General features: G+C 34.9%; 2 protein-coding genes across 11 annotated transcripts; one reads left to right on the top strand and one right to left on the bottom strand.

The window, feature by feature from the left end:
* Window positions 1-2842: 2842 nt before the first annotated feature.
* Vps50 (vacuolar protein sorting 50) lies at window positions 2843-9866 on the bottom strand. 3 transcript variants are annotated; one of them, XM_089713018.1, is made up of 4 exons: window positions 9645-9866; window positions 8903-9006; window positions 7931-8071; window positions 2843-7561 (listed from the first exon to the last, which is right to left on the bottom strand). In XM_089713018.1, the coding sequence occupies exons 2-4, from the start codon at window positions 8996-8998 to the stop codon at window positions 5102-5104; spliced, it is 2697 nt and encodes an 898-aa protein (XP_089569144.1). In that variant the 5' UTR covers window positions 8999-9006; window positions 9645-9866; the 3' UTR covers window positions 2843-5101. The 3 variants fall into 3 exon arrangements, with proteins under 3 accessions (XP_089569144.1, XP_089569145.1, XP_089569146.1); XM_089713019.1 differs by lacking the exon at window positions 9645-9866 and adding an exon at window positions 9393-9539; XM_089713020.1 differs by lacking the exon at window positions 9645-9866 and adding an exon at window positions 9397-9537.
* Window positions 9867-10826: 960 nt separating this feature from the next.
* On the top strand, window positions 10827-24611 carry slmb (beta-transducin repeat containing E3 ubiquitin protein ligase slmb). 8 transcript variants are annotated; one of them, XR_016317981.1, is made up of 13 exons: window positions 10827-10994; window positions 12830-12953; window positions 13542-13650; window positions 13968-14154; window positions 14475-14610; window positions 15731-15859; window positions 16363-16554; window positions 16783-16926; window positions 17955-18145; window positions 18931-19048; window positions 21503-21682; window positions 22305-22749; window positions 22838-24611. XR_016317981.1 is itself a non-coding variant. In XM_089713027.1 (12 exons), the coding sequence occupies exons 1-11, from the start codon at window positions 10954-10956 to the stop codon at window positions 21680-21682; spliced, it is 1551 nt and encodes a 516-aa protein (XP_089569153.1). In that variant the 5' UTR covers window positions 10827-10953; the 3' UTR covers window positions 22305-24611. The 8 variants fall into 8 exon arrangements, 4 of the variants coding, with proteins under 4 accessions (XP_089569153.1, XP_089569155.1, XP_089569154.1 ...); XR_016317982.1 differs by having other exon boundaries at window positions 22305-22708; XR_016317983.1 differs by having other exon boundaries at window positions 22305-22512; window positions 22562-24611.
* The last annotated feature ends 1643 nt before the right edge of the window (window positions 24612-26254 follow it).

The following is a 26254-nucleotide window of genomic DNA, read 5'->3' on the forward strand; positions in this document are numbered from 1 at the left end:
GGTGTTAGATAGTCCATTCATCGAGGAAGGCTAAGACCAACAGGAGCGGAGCAATGCGGTGAAACCGCGAGGAACAGCTAGTAGGTAGCAGACTTTTAAAACGGCAGCAACTACCGCAGGAGCTACTGCAGTCTGCAATGCTACTCACATGTAATTTGGATGGATCTCTGTCGATGAAAATAAATAAAGTATTATTATTAAATGACTAGCGGTCCGCCCCGGCTTCGCCCGTGGTACATGTTTACGTTTTCTCTACATAAGAACCATCCTCGTACTTCAAGGAATATATTAAAAAAAGAATTATCGAAATCGGTTCAGCCGTTCTCGAGTTATGCGCTTACCAACACATTTTGCGATTCATTTTTATATATAAGATTAAAGCCTAGCGAACTTGTTTTTCTTAATTTTTCAATATTCCTGTCAAAATCGAAAGAAATGTTTTGATACATTACCGTTGAAATAAAATAATCTTATTCAATTTTATTATCTCTATAATTGATAGGACATGATACTTTGATATTTTCATATCTTATATTATCTTAAGAGTACCGGATATCATTGGCGACCACTAGAGTTCAGATTATGATAAAACTAGCTTAGCACACGCGGCTTCGCTCGTATTGTTAAAAACTTAACAAACATAGGGACAAACAGGAAAGAGCGACTTTTTTATACGATAAACTTTAGACTTTTTTATATGATAGGGAAGCGTTTGACCACGATCTCGCATGATGGTAAGCTGTGATGTGGCCTAAGATGGAGCGAGCTTCCCTAGAAGGTACCCGTTCACTCTTCCGTTTAAGACCTCCATATTGTACTCGTTGGGGAACAAATTTAACACACATTCAGAAGGGTCTTATAAAAAACTCAAACAAAGAGTCCAAATTTCATAATAATTTTGGATAAAATGTTAAATATAATCTATTACTATCTTATATAAAGATGAAGAGTTTGTTTGTTTGAACGCGCTAATCTCAGGAACTACTGGTCCGATTTGAAAAATTCTTTCGGTGTTAGATAGCCCATTTATCGAGGAATGTTATAGGCTATATATCATCACGCTAAGACATACATGAGCGGAGCACTGCGGGTAAAGCCAGTCTAGCACGGCGGGCACAGCTAGTCTAGAATCTAGATATAATATAGTACCTATTATATTATCTGTGATAATAGTTTTCTATTGCTTTTGGTTTTAATATTTTTTGGGTGCCTTTATTGATCAATCTTCTTGATAATATAAATAAGCGCTCCTTTCATAATTACATTAGGCTACCTACTCTTATCCTTTCTTAAATATATTAGAAGAATAGAAGAAAGCTAATGTAACTAGCGAACCGCCCCGGTGTGACACGGGTAATAGAACCATCCGTAGACATAAGGGAACATACAATAAAATAATTTGTCGAATTGGTCCAGTCTTTCTCGAGATATGCGCTTACCAACATCAATCTTTATTAAAATGTCCTATCCTATGTGCTAATCCAAGTTATCCTCTATATGTGTAAGTATAAGTATTTTTACAATTTTATTTTATCTTTGTGCAATATTTGTACATGTTACGTCTTACTGTAACTTTCACTATTGTACCGCGCCTACTCTCCTACTTCCCAGCTCTCCTTTGCTTTTTGGTTGTCTGGTAGAAATCGCTCATGAGCGATAAGACCGCCTACTGTACCTTAACCTCTTGTGCTGATTTGTATTGTCCTTCTGTCAACCTGTGTGTACAATAAAGTGTTTTTATTTATTTTATTTATTTATATGTGTGCTAAATTGCATTGTGATGGGTTCAGTAATATTTGCGTGAAACATACTCGTACATCCATCCTCACAAACTTTCGCATTTGTAATATTAGTAGGATAGGATGTGACTAAAGTAAAACTAAAAAAAGTGACTAAAAATTTATTAACTAAACCGTATTTTAAGTCATTCGTAAAAAAAAAATAAGTATATAAATTCCGAGTGACAGTTTTTTTCCTAATTTATCTTTGGCAAGCGAAGTACAAAGTTCATAAATTGGAATGAGTTTTATCTACTCTTTCAGGCATAAAAATCTAACTGCCTATGTCTGATAATGTTAGTATTTTAGATAATGGCCGGAAATAAGACTAACTATATATCTTAAAAATATTTATTATTAATCTTCTATATAATAAATGAATCGCCACATGTGTTGCAAAGCGCAAAAGTCGAGAATAGCTCGACCAATTCGGCTTAAGATTTTATTTAGGCACAATGAAAGTTCATAGTATATACTTAGAGAAAACACGAAAAAGTGGCGATGCGGCAGAAAATCGGTTGCTGGGGTAGATAGTCTATATCAATACCAATAATAAAATTGTAATGTCTGTTTGTAATACTAAATCCGCTTACAACTAATAACATAATATGTAAGAATTATACGCGGCACATACACCAAAATAGTAATTTTTACCATTTTTGTCTGTCTGTTTCGGCTAATATCTGGAACGGCTGGACCGATTTTGATGGGGCTTTCATTAACACATAGGCGATGTAATTAGGAGTAACTTAGCTACATTTTATTGATATTTACTAGTAACATTAGGATTAAAAGGAAAAATTCATGTGGGAGAAACCGCGGGACGCATCACGCAGCTAGTAATAAAAAAACATTAGTGCGTAAACTGTATATGTTTTAATGTTTAAATATTCTACTTATATAAGTGTCTTTTTGAGATTATATTTTGTCATTTTACATTACATTATATACAATACTATTCCCTTACTCTACATATTTCGATCCTTTTACAAAATATACATAGATTACAAAACTAATACTACTTCAGTACAACAAAGCTTGCATGATTTTTGAAGTGAAACTTCTTTATGGGGGTTGTAAAAAAATTTTGTGTAACATTTTTTCGTTACGCGTGACATTTTTCCGTTTTCTTATCCCTACCACGCGTGATTCGACGTATTTCTGTAAAGTTGCATATTAGTAAATTATTTTTTGAAAAATAAGGTCATAAAGAAGTTTCACTTCTTACGTGTGTACACTAGTACACGCACACATTTTTTTTAAGACCTGTGGCCGTACTATGATCTCTTATTTTTGCAGACAGTTTACGCCGTGAATTGAACTGACTGGCAAATTCATATACATAATAACAAAATAATTAACCATGGCTCATAATATGAATTTGCCAGTCAGTTCAATTGACGGCGTAAACTATCTGGACAATAAGAGTTCGTAATACGGCTCCTGATAGCGTATTTTACAATTATTAACATACTGTTCAATATTATTTTGAAATTAAAAACTATACCGCCTTGAAATTGTAAGAATTAAACCAAATTTAAACGGGACAGCATGAGAGGCACCAGTTTTCAAATAAAAAAAAAGAAATGACAAAATACGTTCACCCGAAAGTTATGAGGTAGCCAAAGCAACTACAAAAAAATATACAGTCGAATTTAGAACCTCCTCTTTTTTGAAGTCTAAAATAATTTAGATCTACAAAAGTATTGACATATATTTTTTCTAGTCTTTTTTATTAGTTTTATTTTAATTGTAAAATACGCTTCAGCTCTGCTTTAAACATTCGAACCAAGCGACATACATTTACATTGCAATTTTTAAATCTAAGTTAGATATATAAATTCAGATCTTAAAATGACCATTATAAGGGTGATTTTCCACCAGAGATGTGCGAGGATGCGTAGCGAGGGATGTGTTTGTAAATAACCAATAGTATCGCTTCAAACGCTCAATGAAGGAATGGTGAAAATGCATCCTTAAACTGGTAAACATGGCCGAATTAAACATATATTTTCAGCCAATGATGGTGTAGACAAGTTAAAAGTGCTCGTTGTAATGTGGCTCACTAGCCACAAATTAAATCAGCTGTCTCTTTTTCACTCAAGATAGTTAAATCATGCCATCTCACTTTGACGTCTGATCGTGTGTGCGTAGATCAAATGTTGTGTTGGTAACCCATGACACCTTTTTATTTGTCTTTACTAAACAATGGTAAATATGGCCGAATTAGTAAAATTATATTTGAATCCTCTAAAATCATTGCTAATTAATAAAAAAGAACGTGTGTCCGAGCACACGTGTCAGAAGTGAAACTTCTTTGGCATGATTCAAAGATACCACATGACGCGAGTTTGAAATTTTACTCTCAACGCGCCTAAAGAAGTTTCACTTAAAAATAATTCGTAAGATCTACGCCCGCGCTAGTCTTTTATCTCTTTCACACTTAGCTTGTTTTACATAAGACAGAATGTGACAAAACATTTGATACAGGAAAATTTAATAGGCCATCCACACGTCTGCCGAACAACGTGACAAACAACGAACACATAGGGACAGCACTATACGAAGAAAAGAGATGTACTATTTCCTTCTCGCTTCTCTGTATAGCGCCGTCCCTATGTGTTCGTCGTTTGTCACGTTGTTCGGCAGACGTGTGGATGGCCTATTATAATACTTAAATGGAATAAAATAATGATTAGGTATTTGTGACAAGTTTCCAAACAACCTAAAAATAATATAGAACTAGATATAGCAAATTGTTTAATCGTGTCATATTTCGAGATAGAATTAGGAGCAATGCGCTTAATATTTTATAGTTAGAATGAAACTCAGACTGAATTTTATGACACAAACAGATATTTCCAGTCTATTTTTCTTCCAAAAATATTTCTTCACACCTTTTTAAGTTTAACGATGTCTTTTCGCTGATTTTTGAATTTAGTATTTCACGTTTAAGAAATTCTCAAACCACGCTTATAAGCTGCTTTAATATTATGTATGTGGCATACACTTTCTTAAACCTTATTCCAATCAATTTTCAATGTTTAAACCGGCCGAAAGACATCGCCTAACTTAAAAAGGTGTTTCTGTGACGAAATTTTTGAAAGATAAATAGATAAAAACAAAAAAAGTGTGTGTGCCGACCATACGTGAGAAATGAAGCTTCTTTGGCAAGATTCAAAGATATCAAAATCGTCGCCTTACTCCATGACGTGACGGTATTGCCATGACGCGACCTTGAAATTTTACTCTCAACGCGCCTAAAGTTCCACTTCAATCATATTCTGAACAACTTGCTACACCTAGTTTTTAAATACTCTCTATTACGCAGCCGATTCCCGGCTTTCAACTATTGCTATAAGAGCTTGTTTATCTTTTTTATTTTCACAGGCACATCCTATCAAAGCAAGTAGATGCTTATTAGAGTACTCTACGTGTTCCTTGACGAAAGATTCTAGTTCATTCCGAGGCAAATAATACGCTTTTACATATCTATCGACATATTCCTGGAACGGCACTGGCTTTAGACCAGATATCTTCTCCAATTTCACGAATAACTGCCTGTAATCCAACTGCATGAGCCCCCGACCACCGTTAGAACATTTCGTCGCGTTAGAAAACCCTTCCACTAACAAGTGAACTATAAACTTCGACACCATAGCCCAAACCGAGTTTATAACCTCAAAATTGAGAGTTATCTTCGACGATATATTTTCCAACCTTAACGCAAAAACTTGAATTTTCCGGGTTATCATATCTACATAAGGACTATGTTCCACCGCAACGTTTTTAACATCCCACCTCACTTGAGACATGGCTATTAAAGCTGATCTTGCATCTAAGGCTTTAGACGCAGAACACATGTATACAGGCATGCGTAAATCTGTTACAACCGCTAGGGTATTATCTCTAAAATGTTCTAAGATCATCTTTTGATGCTGCGCGACTATCGACTCTAAGTATGGTTGTAAAATCTCAAATTGCTTCGACAAGAATATCACGCTTTCAACCCCGACTATTCTTTCGCTTAAACCGTGCAAATTTGCTTCACTGTTCATGTCCAAATGCTGTGGTATATTTGGACTGTCATATGTTTTGTCGTCTCCATAAATACTGTTTGATATTCGCTTTAAGGCTGCGTTTAATTTGGACGTATATAGCGTTGATGAAGATACTTCTAGATCGGACGTGAAAAACAAATGCACTGCGTAGAAATAATAATCAAACAGTTGGTTCATTAGCATTATAACTTCTAGAGATATTTGGGGTAGATATCTGCTTATTTGTAAGTACTGCCCGCAATTTCTTAGTACAGATAGCGTTGTATTTGTGACTATTATGCTATCTTTGATCTTTGACGGACTCATTTGATTTGTGACGTCATTCCTATCGGCGTCGTCCACAAAATCTCTTCTTAACTCATCTGGCTCTTCATCTGATTCATCACTTGGGTCTGATTCTGGTTCCAGACCGAATATATCATCATTTGTTATGTTATCATTTCGGAATATTTCAAACGGTGTTCTTGACGTTTTCTGCGTAAAATACTTCGATATATACACGCTGTCGTCTTGAGAATGAACGGAAGACGTCGCATCAGATTGCGAACTTTTCATAACCACGTCCGATTTTGCCTTAAAATAGCGCTTAAACTGTTTGAATTCTTGCAAATTTAGCAGTGTGAACGTAGATTTTACGGGACATTGTTCCCAACCTTCGTTCTCTAAGAACAACTTTAGTTCTTCCATCCTTCCTTTATGATAGTTCTTTATATACGAAACACTTTGCGTCTTTATAAAATCTTGTAACAGGTCAGACGTATCACCACAAAACACTTCAGCCACTTGTGTCAATTTCCGTAAAATTCCAAGCATTTGTATGAATTTCTCAAACGGGTATTCTTCCAATCCTGAACTCTTGAGAAAGGTGGACACTTTATTTTGAACATCATGCCATATCCTTATTAAACCAGCTTTTAATTTCTGCTTTATGTACTCCCGACTAACATTTTTCTCTATATCGAATACATTTGACGAACTGGGTGTCGCTTCTTCGTGTTTTGCATACCAATTTACTAGGAGATAATAACTTCGCATCACTTGAAATAACTTTTCGCACAAATTTAGAAGACATATATGAGCTTTGTTGGTAAAAACCGCTTGGCACATATCTTGAAACTTCATTTCTGACGTATCGTTTAGAAACGGTTTGATCGCTTCTATGGCCGATTCGTTGACGGCTGACGAATAATGCATGTGCAGTTGTTCCATAGCCGCTTGAGTTTTGCCCAAAAGGTCATATGCCTTTTTTAATTTTTTAAACACATCTTCATCGAAGTTATAACATATACTGGATAGGACTGAATCTAATTTCTCCTCAGTCATATCTAGTGTATCTTGTAGTCTAGAAGCTAAGTCCGCTATACACGTATATTCTTTGTGATTCGCGGCTGCTTTTTTGCTTTTCAAAATCAGTTCTATCGCTTCATAATATTCCTTCTTGACTAAAAGGTCAGCGACATCTTTTTCCACACTCCTCAGGCTTCGTAATAATTCTAGAGATTTGAGCACTGATTTTATTATCTGTCTCTTTCTAACATTAGCTAGTATGACGAATGTGGACACAGTAAGATGGTTGGAAGCGATTTGTAGATTTTCGCGCGCTTTCTTGCATGTTTCTACTGTTTGTGCCAATTGCTGTTTGATGTTTTGTATTTCTTCGAATTCTCGGTCACAGTTGTCCCGTTGTTGGGATATGAGGTGCAGCGCTTTGCCGGAAACAACCTGAAATTGTGATATTAAAATTTTATTCAAGAAACACTGACATTTCAATGTAAATTAAGTTTTAAAGCATTAATTTTTTTATTTATTTTATGTAAATAACGAGCACACGCGTCAGGAGTGAAACTTCTTTGGCAAGATTCGAAGATACCAAAATCGTCGCCTTACTCCATGACGTGACGGTATTGCCGTGAGGCAACCTTGAAATTTTTTTCTCAATGCGCCGAATAAGTTTCACTTCTGACACGTGTGCTCGGTACCCACGCTCTTTTTTGGTTTATTAATGTTGTAGTTAGTAACGTAAAATGTCCATTACATAACTTAAGTCATAATAAATTTACGAAATAAATATATTATCACTTTCATCATCACCTGTTGCTGTCGTTTAAGCTTGGTGAACATTTGTTCAATCTCATCACAATTCAACGGTGATGGTGCGTGTTCTAGCGCGTATCGAGCTGCATCAAACTCGGACGGCGGTGAGAAATATACGTGCTCTATTTCTTTTAATACCTGTAATATGAGATTTTAATCATCTGTATTATCTGTAATATTGATAATTATTTTACAAAGAACTAGCTGAGCTCCGCAGTTTCACCAGCGTGGCTCCGCTTCTGCTGATCTTAGCATGATGATATATAGCCTAAATCGATAAAATCTATAATGGAGATATTTTTTTCTCTCATGTACATGAGAGAGAGAAAGAGAGAGTTGATGACAGATAATTAAAAAACAAAGAAAGATAAAACTCAAAACCGTTCACAAAAATAATGATATGATTTTAAAAGAGCAACTATGCAGTATCTTGTACATTCTTCTCCATAAAATTGCTTTCTGAATCAGTGGTAAAACATAAAACTATGAAAAGACGATTCACACGTTTTTCTAGAAGAAGTTGAATTGAATGAATAAATGTTTGAGTTTGAATAACACACGTAAATTTTTAAGTAGCAATACTTTTTGCTCCACAGAATATTTATGGAAAATTGTAGCTAATGCATTGTCATTAAATAAATCATATTTCATACTAGCTTTCCAGGCATCGCCCGCTTTTCCAAAAACCTAATAAATTATATACTAAAACCTTCTTCATGAATCAACCACTATCTATTAATAACTCAGGCCCCAGAATCACAGACACAATAGAAAATCTATTGTGTCGTGGACCAATTGGGCCGTTCGGGGCTCAATGGGTTAAAAAAACCGCATCAAAATCCATTGCGTAGTTTTAAAGATTTAATCATACATAGGTACAGAGATGCCGACTTTGTTTTAAACTATGTAGTGAATGATCCGAACTCTATCTAAAAACAACTATTTCTAAATACATTATATTAAAAATACCTCCAACTCAGCGGCAGACTGAGCAGCAGTCAGGGATCGAGAATTAACTCCTGGCGGAGCATGCCTATTCTCCATGTTGTTTTCTTGTGAAAACATTATGTAATCTGAAAGAAAATAATTATTAATTATTAAAATATACTTATAATATTTTAAAGCCGAAGAGTTTGTTTGTTTGAACATGCTAATCTCAGGAAATATTGGTCCAATTTCTAAAATTCTTTCGGTGTTAGATAGCCCATTTATCGAGGAAGGCTATAGGCTATATATCATCACCCTAAGACCAACAGGAGCGGAGCAATACGGGTGAAACCACGTAGCACAACTAGTGAATAATATAGGACCACAATGTACCAACATAAATTAATAAGTTATATAGGTCCAATCATATCAATAAATTAACATAGGTCCTACATCCACTTAAGTAATAACTTAAAAGTTCAAAACAAGATACAAATATTCATAGTTTCATACTGAGGAATAAAGGTCTTACCTACATCAAATGTTGTGAATCTATAACACAATTAAATGAAATTGAGTTGGATATACTTTCTAATTTACAAGCTTTTGACATCGTGTGTATAGGAACACTAAAGCTTAAATCAAAGTGTTAAACATAACTCTAGTTTATATTATCCTAGATATCGAGTGTTCGTTTATGCAAATATATTGTAAGTTAATGCTCCTTTTTACTAAGGTGTGAGAATAACGTTGTGTAACTAATGAAACAATAAACAATACGCACCTTTGTTCTTAGACCTTTTTTATATCAAAAAAATAGAAAATAGAAAGGTATTTAAAATTACTTCAACATTCATGTTTTTGAGATTTCCAGTTAGAATTATATTCATTATTTGTACAAATCAGCGTCATTTATATAAATATTTAGAAGTAAACATGAGTCATGTCTATTTTATTGAAATACCGCAATTCACAAACATTTTGCATTTTGCTTGATTTTAGTTTTCACATATATGTCAAATAGTGTTTGACAACTGTATCAACTGTCAACAAGCGAAATTTGATTGTTACATTCCGCTTTAGAATCATTACAAATAGACAATATTTTATGAACAAGTATTTCATTAACAATTTAAGCTCTTAAGCAAATTTTAAAAAGATTTCATTTAAAATTGTTCAGTTTAAACATGATTAGAAAAATGGTAAATAATTGTAATAGCGTTTTATCAAGAAAAAAAAATATGCGTAAATCGTACAGTATCGTAATGAACGTAGAGCTGAACATATTCATTGTTGTAATTCGGATACTTTAATTGAATATTTTACAACAGTTTCTATATGTTACTGCAAAATACTTTTTTCTCTGTATTGCTTTCATACAATAATTATTGATATATTAATTGATGCTTTAAAAATGAAAAACCAAATAACACTTATATTTTTACTTTTATGTATTATTATTTTTACTGATGTTATATTTCTTAAAATACGGATAATATTTAGAAATTAAAGACTTTTTAACAGATTTTAAACGCGATTTATTCATTCTATTATTTTCCCGACGTTTCGTTAAAAACGCTTTTACTCGCGTAAAATCAAACTTAGGAAAATACTATACGGATATTAGTTTAAAATGCATCTAAAAATTTAAACAAAATACCGTTAACAAAGTATACCTCAAAAAACCACGTCTGGTGGTGAGAGTAATGGAAAGAATGGAAATGTTATTTAAGATTTATCTTTTTGTGTATAAAAGTCATATTACATACAAAATATATAACAGAATAAAAAAACCAGAACAGAGAATTTAGCCCTTATTTATGCTGATACCAACGACGCTGACGACAAACAAGGAACTGAACAAGTAATAAATGAATAAGGATTGTCCAATCCTTACAATTTCTAATCATCTAATATCTTGTACGACTATTCGATTTTGACTGAAGGACACGTCTCTAGAGCAAAATTTTTATTTAGTAAAGAAAATAATAGTGAGTGTTTGACGTCACGCGAATAATGATTATTTAGCGATTGTATTTAGTTTTTGTGAAGTTTTAAGGACGAATATTTATGAATTTAGTGAAATTACAAAAATGGAGACTGATTGGATGATAGAAGACACGACGACGCCTAAGGTACGTCTCAAAACATGGAAATGGGACATAGATGTAATGTCATGGAATACTGTTCCGCCATCTTTGCCTCTCTACACCCAGTTGCCTTTGTAAATTTACAAGAAATAATTTCAAGGAAATCGGGAAGCATGTCGCCATATGCAACAAAAATATTTATTTGATTGGAAATAAAATAAGCGTGACATAAAATGTTACAACTCATGACAAAAATGATGTCTGCAATGCAGTTTTCGAGTTTTAAGAATTTAACCCAATTTTCTCAAAACACAAAAATAGTATACTTTGTAGGTTTGTTCTCTAAAAAAATATTCTATTACGTGAATTAGAATTCAAGTTATGCATCATGTATCATATTAAACTTGTTGTATAGAATAATACCTAGTTTTTCAGGAAAGAAATGATACAAGTTTTAAAATCATATATAATTCATGAAAAGGTTACGAATACCCTGTTAGTAACCAATGAAATTTAAATGTATGTTATTATTCTGTTTTTTGTATGAAATCTGTTTTCAACATTCACTGTATGGAAACACACTGATATTTTACAATTCTATATTTCAAACTGTTTTCATCTATATATTATTGAATTACTAGCGGTCCGCCCTGGCTTCGCCCGTGGTACATGTCTACGTTTTCTCTCCATCATCCTCGTAACGCCCAGATACCTATTAAAAGGCATGCAGCTCGATAGTGGTACGGGCCCAAGCTGTTATCCAACTTTATGACATTTTTTGACACTTCGCCTTTGCCGCGATTGATGTTTTTGAGAATGTAAATAAACAGAATGGAAGCAACCTTATAACTCAATAAATAAAGTATATTTTCTAATGTAGTTCCGTTTATAGTAAAAGCCACTTTGCGTGTTTTATTGTTTCGTCTTTCACATTCGTTACAAAAATTGTGTTCGAGTAACGTCTACTGCACTCTTTCTAGTTTATATTGTCAACTAAAAAAAATGAGAAACGAGTTTCGAGTCGAAATTCGTCGAAACTTTCGTCATGAAAAAAATCTCAATCGTCACCTAGGAACGTATCCCCTATAATCCCATATAATATACCATTCCGTATTCACGGTTTCTGTATTCGCGGCATATTTATGGAACGTATACCCCGCGAATAAGGAACTTTTACTGTATTTAAATAATGCCTTATGTGAATGCATGTCTTCCTTTTCTTTTAATATTATGTATTAAAATTCGTAATGGTACATAAAATTGTTAAATAAATAATGAAATGAATCAAAAGCCATTTATCACATAGATCTGCTATAACACGGATAAGCTTACAAACGGATTAAGAAACCATAGAAATGTATATAATTAAAGGTTGAGGTATTGTCGTCAGTCATTCGTGTTGTGATTCGAATTAAATTGATTGTGATTGCTAAATGTTTTTATATGAACTAAAGCAGTTCATGTTGTTTGTATTTTTGTATGCTCACTTTAAATTTTGATATAAAATGTCACATATTGCCACTGTTTTTACAGAAAGAACCAGACTGTACTTCAGTTTAAAAAATATTTTAAAATTACTCTAAACATGCTCAGATTTTTGTTAATTATTTTTATCCAAGTTCAAATCATGCAGAGTCATGTGTGATTAGTTTTAGTTAGTTATTAGTCTTCAATTCAATACAATAATTTAATTTATGGTAGTACTGTTTAAAGTTAGGTTTTAATGAGCACTTGGATTCGGCAGCTCAACTCACAAATTGCTAAAATTTCCGAACATTCACAAAAATATCAAACATACAAATTTCCGTTTACTTTTATAAGTGGGTAAATTTTTTTTTAATCAAATATATTTTCAACTTATTAATTATTATTTTCGTTTGCAGCAGGTGACATCGCTCACGTCTCTCGACACGGGCGTGAAGCCGGCGCCCAGCGGTGCCGCGTACGTAGCGGAGAGGAACACATGCTTGAACTACTTTACAAAATGGACCGAAACAGATCAGGTGGGTTTTTGTTGGTTATTTTATGGGAGGGAAGGTTTTTGGGAGATTTGGGGTTAAGAAAGTTTAAAAAATTGAGGGTATTTGAATATGTGACGTTTTTTTAAATTATTACATAGAAATATTTCGTGAATTTGAGTGATAAGAAAGTTTAAAATATCATTTTTCTTGAAAATAGATAGTATGGGTAATTTAGTAAACAAAAGGAGATGCAATAGGAAAAAAAACATGTGGGGTAAGATTTTAACTAAGATATTTCGTTTTACATGTTTTTTATAGTGTTAGAGCGAGCGCGCACGAGCAACTTAGTCTCCGCAACTATTTTGTCTCTCCACCCATGGGCTAGTATGAAAGTGCGCGCACGTAGCGACACAACTCCCCATACTAAACATAGTATCCTAATATTTTCATTATTATTTTCTATCATCAGCCCTCCTATGAGGGCACAGGCCGGAATTCACCACGCTGGCCAGGTGCGGGTTGGCGGATGTCACATGATGTCGAACTTTTGATTCTTCGACATGCCAGTTTCCTTATGATGTTTTCTTGACCCATTCTGTTCTATACAAAATATTAATAAACACCTTACAGGTGGAGTTTGTGGAACAGCTGCTCGCGCGCATGTGCCACTACCAGCATGGCCACATCAACGCGTACCTCAAGCCAATGCTGCAGAGGGATTTTATCAGCATGCTGCCAAGTGAGTTGTTTGGATTTGTCCGAATTGACCTTTTTTATTTTCTCTTTACAAATTTACCTTGTATAATAGTTAAGATCGATGACAGAAGACAGGAGATTATTCCATAACTATTACAGACATAAAAAAACTTAAAACCGATATTGAATGTACAATAAATAAAAAAAATAAAGATGTATGTCCACATATTGTTGCTTCAAACTGTTAGAAACAAATTTTGCAGATGGAAACTTGAACACTCCTCAGCTTCCCCATTATATGCTCACTCGACTTCACATATCAGTTTTTTTTTCAAACGAAAAAAATTCTGTTCATTCCAGAAAAAGGGCTAGACCACGTAGCGGAGAACATCTTGTCGTACCTGGACGCGAGCTCGCTGTGCGCCGCCGAGCTGGTCTGCAGGGAGTGGCAGCGGGTCATCTCCGAGGGTATGCTGTGGAAGAAGCTGGTGGAGCGGAAGGTCAGGACCGACTCGCTGTGGCGGGGCCTGGCTGAGCGGCGTGGCTGGTGAGTGTGAACCAGCCCCGAGGGTGTGCTGTGGGGGAGCTGGTCAGCGGAAGGTCAGGGTGTGTGCTGTACTGGTCATCATCATGAGACATTGGGGCCTTCAAGAAAAGAGCTTATCCATACTAATATTATAAATGCGAAAGTAACTCTGTCTGTCTGTTACTCAAGCACGCCTTAACTACTGAACCAATTTGCATGAAATTTGGTATAGAGATATTTTGATACCTGAGAAAGGACATAGGATAGGTTTATAATATTACGCATTTATAATATTAGTATAGGTTTTCACTAAATCTAATATAATTACCTCCATTTTTCAGGATAATGTACTTGTTCAAACCGAAGCCTGGCTGCCAGCACCCCTCACACTCGTTCTACAGACAGCTATACCCCAAAATCATACAAGACATACAGTCTATAGAGGATAACTGGAGAATGGGCAGGCATAACTTACAGGTGAGTTAACCGACTTCGAAAAAGGACATAATGTTTTTAACACGCGTTTATTAGCTTCACCTTTTACCTTTTTGTTTGTATGGAACTTAACCGACTTTGAAAATAAATTATAATGTTTTTAATACGCTTTTATTGATTCACCTGTATGTTTGTATAACTGACTCCTTTAGACACGATTTTGACCCACTTTAAAGGTACAGATTTAATTCAAGCTTTGAAGTGTGTGTGTTTTTTTTTAGTTTTTATGAGTCCATAGTATTTAACTGATTTTAAATTATTCTTTGGAGAGAAAGTTATATTGTAAAAATGAAAAATTACTACGTTTTTTATTGCCAAGTATAAATAATTTGGAAAATCCAAAAGTGCACGCCTCATAATTTTTTTTAATAAATATTTATTAATTATTATTTTTGTTTATTTAATAACAATTAAACCACATCGAATCAGATCCTGAAAAATGAAAGGGTTCTATTCCTGAGCATACTCAAGCGTAAGAGAAAAAAAAAGACTCGATTAGTAAAGTATTTCGGTCGCTATCGTGTTAACAAGAAAAAGGATCCGCACATACAGACACACGGACGTCCAAGACAGAACTTTTTTAAACTGTTTTTTAACTAGTTTAAATAACAAAAATGACATCAAAAATATCATGAACGTTAAAAATAGTGTTTTTTCTTAATATGTGTGTGTATGTATTATCTTACAAGTGCAATGTATGATACATAAAGACATTTTAAGTTTGAAAAATCAGATGTTTTGCGCGAAGTGACAGTAGTACCCACCTCAACGCTTCGCTTATGAGGCGTGCAATATAATAAATGGTGAATTAATGTGGACTGTATTATGTACATAAAAATTTGTCTAAATAAATGATCACTACTAAAATCTGTTTATGACTGATGATTCCGGGTGGAGACGAAGAAAAAATAATGTCTCGGTCTTGTAGGACACAGAAGGCTGACCACCTACTTGTCCCTAAAGAAAATCGATCAATGAAACAAATGTATAATGCATATCTGCCCCCTACCCCACTTGGGGACACGGGACTTCACTTTTACTAAAATCTGTTCAATTTATATATAAAATGTATGTATTTAAATGCCAATTTAAAATTTTCCAGAGGATAAACTGCAGATCGGAAAATTCAAAAGGCGTATACTGTTTGCAATATGACGACAATAAAATCGTGTCCGGTTTAAGAGATAACACAATCAAGATCTGGGACAGAAAGACGTTGCAGTGTGTTAAAGTGAGTTCATATCTATACTTAATATTGTAACGCTGAAGAGTTTGTTTGTTTGAACGCGCTAATCTCAAGAACTGCGGGTCCGATTTGAAAAATTCTTCATTGTTAGATAGTCCATCTATCTAAAAAGACCAATAGGAGCGTCTGTCTAGAGACTTAATGATTTTGACCATATGTGCAGAGGTGCAGCTCACATATTGTAAAATTAGCTGGCGCCTTATTATGAATGGCGATATTATGCGCTATATTATGGCGATCATAATATTAAATTTCCAGTCAGATCAATTTACGGCGTAAACGGTCTCTAAATAACCTGTTATGACTTCTACGGTCTCTAAATAAGAAGGCATAACCTGTTATGACTTCTACGGTCTCTAAATAAGAAGTCATAACCTGTTATAACTTCTTATTTAGAGACCGTTTACGCCGTAGGGGCCCTGGCCCCTGATGGAGTTTCAAAATATTGCAAGTATAAATGTTCTAAAGTATTAAAAACAATATTCCAGGAGCTCCAAGGTCACACCGGTTCTGTCCTCTGCTTACAATATGACGAAAGAGCCATAATATCCGGCTCTTCAGACAGCACGGTCCGAGTTTGGGACGTAACAACAGGCGCTATGCTCAATACATTGATACATCACTGCGAGGCTGTTCTGCACTTGAGGTTCTGCAACGGCATGATGGTCACGTGCAGCAAGGTGAGTGGATAATAAATAAATATTTATCGACCTAGTCCCACAGTAAGCTCAATTAAGGCTTGTGTTGTGGGTACTTGGCGACGATAAATATAATATTTAATAAATACATATATAGATAACACCCAGACCCAAGAACAAATAATTAAGTTCATCACACAAATATTTGCCCTGACCGGGGATTGAACCCGGATTTATTTATTATTTTTTTATGTAATATTCCGTGTACAGGACAGATCGATAGCCGTATGGGACATGACGTCCACAACGGAGATAATGCTCAGACGAGTGCTCGTTGGACACCGGGCAGCGGTCAACGTTGTGGACTTTGACGAGAAGTATATTGTCAGTGCTAGCGGGGATAGGACTATTAAGGTTAGTGAATAATGTCTTAAGGGGCTGAGAAGGCCCAATTTTGTTTGACCCAACAGTGGTTGCGCTCTCGTTTACTCCCATACAATTGCACAGTGTGCGAGAACGAGAGCGCAATATCACTGTTACTGGGCGGGGCCAGGTCGTAGAAGAAAATAATAAGAAAATATGTGATTTAAGGAAAAGTGTGGGTCATATGCGAAATATGACTCGTTAGAGGTTCAGGTATGAATATGTTGACTTCGTGTTTTAAATTGCAGACCCGTACGTCAAAAAAATAAACACATAGAGTCGTTTTCTGAAATTGTTAAGGTATATCCCACTAATATTATAAATGAGAAAGTTTGTGAGGATGGATGTGTATGTGTATATTTGTTACTATTTCACGCAAATACTACTGAACCGATTACAATGAAATTTAGCACACATATAGAGGGTAACTTGGATGAACACATCTAAGGTTAGTTTTTATCCCGGAAATCTCACGAGAACAGGAACGGGTTTGCGGGATGCGGGTTTTTCTTTAAAAACGCGGGCGAAGACGTGGGTGGAAAGCTAGTTACTGTAAATATGTTTAATATATAACTAGCGGTTTTACCCGCAGCGCTCCGCTCCAGATCTTAGTTTGTGATAAATGGGCTATCTAACACCGAAAGAATTGTTCAAAACAGACCAGCAGTTTCTGAGATTAGCACATTCAAATAAATAAACAAGCTCTTCAGCTTTATGATATTAAAGTATACAATATTGTATTAGTTATGAAATGAAAACAACAGAACTGTACTTAAAATTTATTTTAGCTGTAATTTTGTAGCGTATTATAAATTGGAATTTGAATCTATTTGTTTCAAATGAACATTTTGAATTTGAATATTTTCGTTCCAAATTAACAATTCCGCATCATAATCCATTCATTCCAAATAACAAAGTTGATTATAATGTTTTCATTCCAAATAACTGTATTTTTGGAATGTGTTTCACCGTGTTTTATTCCAAAAGAACAAATTGAATTTGAATCTATCTGTTTTTAGGTGTGGAACACATCATCCTGTGAATTCGTGCGCACTCTAAACGGTCACAAGCGTGGTATAGCGTGTTTACAATACAGAGATCGTCTTGTAGTGTCCGGTTCTTCGGACAACACAATACGATTGTGGGACATTGAGTGCGGACAGTGTATACGCGTGCTAGAGGGGCACGAGGAGCTCGTGCGGTGTATACGGTGAGTGTGTACATACAGACAAACACACACACATATTTAAAAATACGCCCCAAGAAAACGCACTAAATTGTATAATAGCCCGGTTTACACGCACACTCTTTACCGCGTGATTGAGTGCGCGGGATTGAACGCGGGAAAGCACGCGCGCGCAATCGCGAGGGATTGTTTTGTCACGTTTTTTTATGCACTTATTCTTTCGCGCGCGATTATTCGTGCGTCTTTGAGGAAAGAGGAAAGATTGTGCGTGTAAACGATAAACGCGCGCGATTGAATGAAGGAAAGCGTGGCGCGTTGGAGTGTGTGCGGAGTGGACGCGCAATCTCGTTCTCTCTGTCATCGTTTAAATGCTCGCTCTTTCCCACGTGAAAGCCGAATCGCGCGCGAAAGAGCGTGCGTGTAAACCGGGCTAATAACAACCATTTATTTCCTCACAATTTGCTAAGTAAATGACCAATACCATGTATTAATTTTTATTGAATACTAGCGGTCCGCACGGCTTCGCCCGTGGTACTTATTTACGTTTTCTCTCCATAAGAAACATCCTCGTATTTCAAGGAATATAAAAAAAAGAATTATTGAAATCGGTCCACACGTTCACGCGTGATGCCGTGACCGAGGAAAACGGGTTTCATTTTTATATATATATATATATATATATATATATATTTGAGACGACGATTTTGGTATCCAAAGAAGTTTCATTTCTGATACGTGTGCTTGGCACACACTTTTTTTTTCTTTTTTCATCTCTCAATTTATTAACAATTCCCTTCAAACGGTCTCAGGTTCGACAACAAGCGGATAGTGAGCGGCGCGTACGACGGCAAAATAAAAGTGTGGGATTTGCGAGCAGCGCTCGATGTTCGCACGCCGCATCAGGATCTGTGTCTGCGCACTTTGGTGGTGAGTGTATATTATAAGTGTACCTAAATAGTAATTATGAATATTTTTTGTGTGATAATATTATAATGTAATAGTATAAAAACGACAAAAAGCAGTGATGTGGAGGTAGGGTCTAAAACATCATATATTATAATATTATGTCAAAGAACTGTCCTGTGGTTTTTACGCGACAACCCTCCATGGGTTTTTAATTTTTATCGTCCATATTCCTGAATACTGTAGTAGGCTCTCTAAATTAGTACATTTTTTATATAAGTTTTAAATTTAAAAACTAAACTCTTTAATATTATGAGGAATTCTGTTTTAAAAGCCTTATATATTGACCTTGACCCATAAATGAATTTTTAACTTTAGGTAAACGGAAAAATGGCATTACAATTTCATTATTTACATAATATATTCACTTATAATTAGACATCGGATTATATGCATTTGCATATTTGCATATGCAAATGCATAAAACTCTCTAATTACGGCGTTAGTGCATATTTTAGCATTTTTCCCCAATCGTGCATATTTCGTTAAGTAGCGGGAGTTTTGATTGGTCGACTAACCTTTAGTAGCCAATCAGAACGCTCAGCGAGTAAACAAACCCTATTTTGGCATGGTAAAATGACAAAAAATTACAAAATGGGCTCCATTTTAAGTAAATTTTGAGCCATTCAAAATAGGGCTAGATTACCCTTTTGGGGCTAAAAACTTAAAACACGGGTTGAATTCCAAAAAAGGGCTAGATTTAGCCCGGAAAGGTCTAAGGTGGCACTGGGCTCGCGGGTGACAAACGTCACAAATTTGCGCTCGAAAATTTGGTAAAAATGCTTAATTGTATATTGGCACAAAAACTATACTTAATTTCAAGAAAATTTCAATGTTTTGTACAATCTTTGATTTAAATATATAAAAATAATAAAGGTTTTTTGATTATTTATTGTGCATATTTTAGGCATATCAGTCGTTTTTAGTGCATATTTCGGCCTTTTTTAGTGCATATTTGCATGCATATTTTGGCATTTTGTTAGTGCATATAATCCGATGTCTACTTATAATACCACAAATGCCAGATAATTTTGAAGCTCGTGTGGTATTCGGGGGATTATTTTTCCGTCTCAAATGTCGGCCAATAATTTCACAATTGAATTCAACCTGTCAGTTTGACGTCAACGACCAGAGAAAATTTTTTAAAAAAATTATCAGTATAATACCACAGTATTACCATTATTACCTACAGTAAGGAATCGCCTTTGATGTCGCGCGATGCCGCCGCCAGCGTAGGTAATGACGCTGCCACACGAAAATACGCTAGGGTTGCAACAAATGGGAAATAAAACAATTGTGATTATTAATATTATGATGAAATCTTTATTCATATGTACATTCAAAATAATTGCGATTATTAAATCTGATGTAATTATTTGTTCATAAATATATAATTACAGATATTGCACTGCTAAATATTATTTACGTGGACACTTTATTTTTGGATGTTTTTAATTGTATATTATAACATTTAACTTAGTAATGCATTCGCATTGGGATGTACAATCTGATTAGAAAATAATGAGGACAACATATATACATAGCTTTGATTTTAATTCAACAGATACAATTAATACAATCTTTCTGAAATATTGTTTCCTTCTGGGATTTCAATGTAGATTTACATCCGTAAACCGAATAGTTTGTGCGCGCCATAATAGAATATGTAAGTACCTATGTATAATAAAATTATTACACAAAAAATACGACTGCGTCATCCTTTCACGCTAGGTAAAGCAAACTAAGCGTGTTTGCTTTACGCGGCCCGCGTCGCCCGACCCCCCCTCCGTTTCTCTGCACAAGTACATTCGTCGCACTACTGTAGGAAATAATGGTAATACTGTGATAATACCATTAAGGTTGTACCACGTGACGTCGAATGGTGCAATTCTATTGGTCGATATTTGGGTCGGAAAAATAATCAGTATAATACCATGTAGGTTGTACCACGTGACGTCGAATGGTGCAATTCTATTGGTCGATATTTGGGTCGGAAAAATAATCAATGAAATTCCCAAATCTTTGAGGGAATTGCCATTTAATATTTACAAAAAACGTTTAAAAGCCTGTCTAATTGAAAAATCTTATTATGACTTAAAATAATTTTTTCAAAAATCAAAATAATGACATAATATTGTAATTATTTGTATAAATTTAATTGTATTTGTAGTAATTGATATATAATTGTAAAAAAGGGTAAAAGTTGACATATATATAATTGTAACAAATGATATTTATGTAGTACATTGACATTCTATAGTTAATTTTTGCTTGCCAATCAATTGGCGATTTGTGCTGAACAATTAATTATGTAACATCTATAATCTTCCACATTTCTTGCAAAATAAATCATTTCATTTCAATTTCATTACCAACGCACCCCATTGTATGAATTAAGGCGTTCCACGTTGATTCCAGGAGCACACGGGCCGCGTGTTCCGATTGCAGTTCGACGAGTTCCAAATTGTTTCCTCGTCCCACGACGACACGATACTAGTGTGGGACTTCCTGAACTACGCGGGGGCTTCGCCCGCGCCCGCGGCGCAGCCCCAGCCACGGTGGGCCTCGCCGGAGCACGACCGGGCGTTTTATGACTAGGTGCATATAAATATAAATTTAAATTTATAAATAATAGAAAAAATTCGATCACTCAGCGGGAGTCGAACCCGCATCCTTTCGCGCCATTCCGTGGCGGATGCCTGACCAACTCAGCCACTCGTGACCCGCCAGTCGCCAATCGAATTTATTCTATTCTTTCAGTTTTATGTGTCTCAGGGACACACCGCGCGCCATCTATCGAGATGAAAAATTAGGTGTATATGTTATTTTGTGACTTTTGTACCCACAATAATATGAAATCAGTCTAAAACAGTTTGACAATGGCTAATTTTAGGAAAGGACTATTTTTTTCTCAAAAAAATTTTGACTTGGTTAGTTATATGTAGATTTTTAACAAAATTAAACCTAAAGATGAAAGTCGTAGAGTTTTGATTTTTTGGTAGGAATATTGCTTAGGGTCATCGATTAAACACACAGAAGTTTTAAAAAAGAAAATATTTTCATGCATGGACACACAAAATGCACATTATGTGCACGCTTTCTATTATTTAACAAATAAAATAAGATTCAACAACTTCCAACTACATTCACCTTGCAACTGTTTCAATTTTACATTATAATTTTAAAGTATGCAAACTAATTTCGATATTTTCCTTTTCAGATAATAGAAAGGCGATTTTGGACATTAGTGTATAATACGAATGTGGTCCGGCCGCGACGATGGTGACGAGTGTTACCAGTGCGAAGAATTGTGATTATATCTGGCAATACAGCGATACAGTGTTGCCAGCGTCTGCAGTGATAGTGTTGTGATTGTTATCAGCCCATATATGATCCCACTGCTGGGACTCGGGCCTACTATGGTACAGGTCATACAAGGCTGGCTAACTATTGGGACTCGGGCCTACTATGGTACAGGCCATACAAGGCTGGCCAACTGTTGGGACTCGGGCCTACTATGGTACAGGCCATACAAGGCTGGCTAACTATTGGGACTCGGGCCTACTATGGTACAGGCCATACAAGGCTGGCCAACTGTTGGGACTCGGGCCTACTATGGTACAGGCCATACAAGGCTGGTCAGACTCGGGCCTACTATGGTACAGGCCATACAAGGCTGGTCAGACTCGGGCCTTCTATGGTACAGGCCATACAAGGCTGACCAACTGCTGGGACTCGGGCCTACTATGGTAGGCCATAAACAAGGCTGGCCAAGTGCAGACAGATGTCACAGGTTGTAGAACGTTTGATTCTTCGACATGTCGGTTTCCTCACGATGTTTTTCAACGTCTAAGCAGTGGTTATATATTGTGTTGTGATTTTGTTTGACGGTAACTGTGTTGCGAGGAAGTAATTTATGTTAATCGTTAGTGTTACAAGGAAAGTGCTTAAAGCAATGTCAGAGTTGCCAGCGAGCAGGTGAGCGATTCCATAATGACATGACAATAGTGTTACCGGTTGCGAAAATGTCAATCTCATTCGGCGACTGTTATTTATTTGTTTGTGTATTTTTTAAGAGTAAAGTGTCGCGTTGTTGTATGTACATGTATTGCGGGGTAGTTGTGTTTTAAAGTTACTATAATTGGATAATTGGAATTATGCAAAGATTTAATAAAATGAACCAAATTTTTTTTATGTTTTGATGACACTACAAATATGAGAAGTTGAAAGTATTAAAGTTAATAAGTAAAATACGACATGAATAATACTTTAAGGGCTGATTTTTCAATCCTTGGTTAAAATTTATTCATCGAATAACATATTAAACTACCATTTCAAAAATGTATTCTAATTGTCCGTATTTGACAGTTTACAGGTGACATTTTAATATGTTTGTGTAATACTTCATTAGACGGATTACATACAAGGATTGAAAAATCGGCCCTAAAAAGAATAATTAAAGTAGTTTACCATAAATTGGAGATAGTTGGATTGGATAATGTATAAAAAATGTAGTGTCACAGTAACCGAAAACCTCTGAAACGGCTTGACCGCTTTTATGAAAATTGTGTATATTGATAATTGGTCTGAGAAAAGTTCTAAAAGTATTTTTTAATGGTGTCCTGTCAAAACAATATTTGCTAGAACCACAAATGTATTCACAAAATAAAAAGTCCATACATTTTATTCTTTATTTTTTTCCACAATTACCCCGTTAATAAATAAATAAAAATGCCTTGTCCTCTAGTAGCGTGCGTGCGTTGTATTATACGAAAGTGTTCGAACAAAGTAGGCGGATTTATCGAGTGAACGGGGGTAGTTTTAGATTGAAGTACCCGCTTTTTTTAAGTTTTTTTTTTTTAACAAAATTGTGATTTGAATATATACATAGTTTTTGATGTCTATGTTATTGCGAAATATTGGAAATCATATTGGTTAATACAAAATTTTAATAATTATTCATATACTAATTAATAAAAATTAGTTCAAAGGTCTAGTGTTACTAGAGAAAAGGGTTACTTAATAATATCAAAATGTACTTAAGAAATTTAAAACTACCCTACGTTCACGTTGAAGATATTGTACATTTAAGAGAGACCACATTTAAAAATAACTTATTATAAACGAGTTCGTCGAGGCGTACAGTGCGGGTCAGATAATCGTGTTGAAAAGTTTTTAAGTTTAAATTGAGGGTAGTTATCGATAAACGTTATTTATATTGAAAGAAGTGAGTTTTATGACTCATGTTAGACGAAGATAATTCTTTGTAATCAAAATATAATTACTAATTAGATAAATAATCCGTTATAAATGACTGATAGTGTTCATATCGGCGTTTATAATAATTTTCAAAAGTTAATAATACATATACCTAGACTGCCTCATGGGATAGTTCAAATACTACACGTATAATGGCAAATAACGGGAATATAAGGCCATATTTTGTCATTTTTGTGTGTAGAATTACAAAAGCCATGCCAGCCAGGGGTAAGTAGGTCCAGACGACCTATAGCGCAATCATTTTTCCATACTATTTATTTTATTTATTTATTATTTACTACAATAGTATTATTGTAGTAAATAATAAATTCATTATAAATTAAATTAAACTGGCACAAACATAATCTCTTTAGAGATTTACCGCGCGCCAGCGCCGTCGACATAGAAAATAAAGATTCGATAATATAATATTGACAAACAAAAATACATATTAGTTATTACAGACATTCATTCACAAAACTAACAAAAATATCCCGCAACATCTAAGTACAATACTAAAATTAATAATTTAAGACATCATGGTACGAGGGCTATTCTCTTAAAAATTAAAAGCCTATTATGTCATTGGGCATAGACGTAGTCTCGGGCAAAGGCTAGTTAATTATAAAAAAAAGCGTGTGTGTCGAGCACACGTGTTAGAAGTGAAACTTCTTTGGCAAGATTCAAAGATACCAAAATCGTCGCCTTGCTCCATGACGTGACGGTATTGTCATGACGCGACCTTTAAATTTTACCCTCAACGCGCCTAAATAAGTTTCACTTTAAAATCTATCGTACGCGTAGATAGAAAATAGCTAGTGAATTTCGAGGGTAGTTGTCGAAAACGTTTCGCAAAGTACCCTCATTTTTGACGCGATTATATGGCCCGCACTGTTCTTACGTAGTTTGTACTATAGAGGTCGCTAGCTTAATTATATGTAATCGGAACTCGGAAATGACCACGATAAATCAGTTTTGTACACAGGGTGTTGTTTTTTTTTTTTCATTCTTAGTTAATTTTTTTTGTATGTGAACGTATGGTGACTTGAAAGATATCGTGTGATCATGAATTTTGGTATGATATTTAACCATCTTGCGAAAAAATGTAATACATTTTGGATGATTGTCGCCATGGCAACAAACGAATCAATATTCTAAAATTATGTTCACTGATCTGCATTTCAAGTTTTATAAGTTTTTATTTAAATACTTGCTGGTTCCAAGTGTCTTAAATTTTAACGGCAAACAAATAATTACCGCCAAAAATGTATTTTCTTCTATCGGTGACATATTTTTCTGTGAAATTCTAATTTCGATAAGAATGTTAAGCAAATCCTTCACAGTATTCGCCATTTTCCTCTATTTATATTTACAAAAGTATTATAAAATCGGTGTAAAAATAAACGGTTTTAAAGCGTGTTTTATTCGTCAATTAAATCGCGTTTTAAAACCGTTAAATCGTTGTACGCTACATGACAATCTCAAATCGTTATCGTGGTCATAGTTTTTTTTTTTTGTAAAATAAGCAGACGCGTTTGTATATATTGCTTCTTAATTGTTAATAAATATAATTTTAAGGCGTGTTTCTCCTATAGATTTAAATTAGGGCTGTATAATAATGTTAGTTTTAGTGTTTTTGTATAAAAATAAAGTATAGTTCACTATGCCGCACTCAGACTAAGTGGTATTTAAGCCTTATAGATTTTAAGGGTTGTGTATGAAATGTTTTCTTTTTATGTTCGACCGTTGTAATGTCGCGTTTGATTCAACTATGTTATGTGCCGCCAGGTGTTTTAATAAAGCCGGTTTTTTATAATGAACCGTGTTTTACCCTTGAAATGAGGGTAGTTGCCTCATTGACGTATTTTAATAGACGTGAAGCACGTCCGTTCTGTATGGAGTCTAAAAGGC

This window comes from Colias philodice, chromosome 29 (genome assembly GCF_061535455.1).
Source record: "Colias philodice isolate Cphi_HAF_F1 chromosome 29, ilColPhil1 Martin Lab GWU primary, whole genome shotgun sequence".
Classification (NCBI taxonomy): domain Eukaryota; kingdom Metazoa; phylum Arthropoda; class Insecta; order Lepidoptera; family Pieridae; genus Colias; species Colias philodice.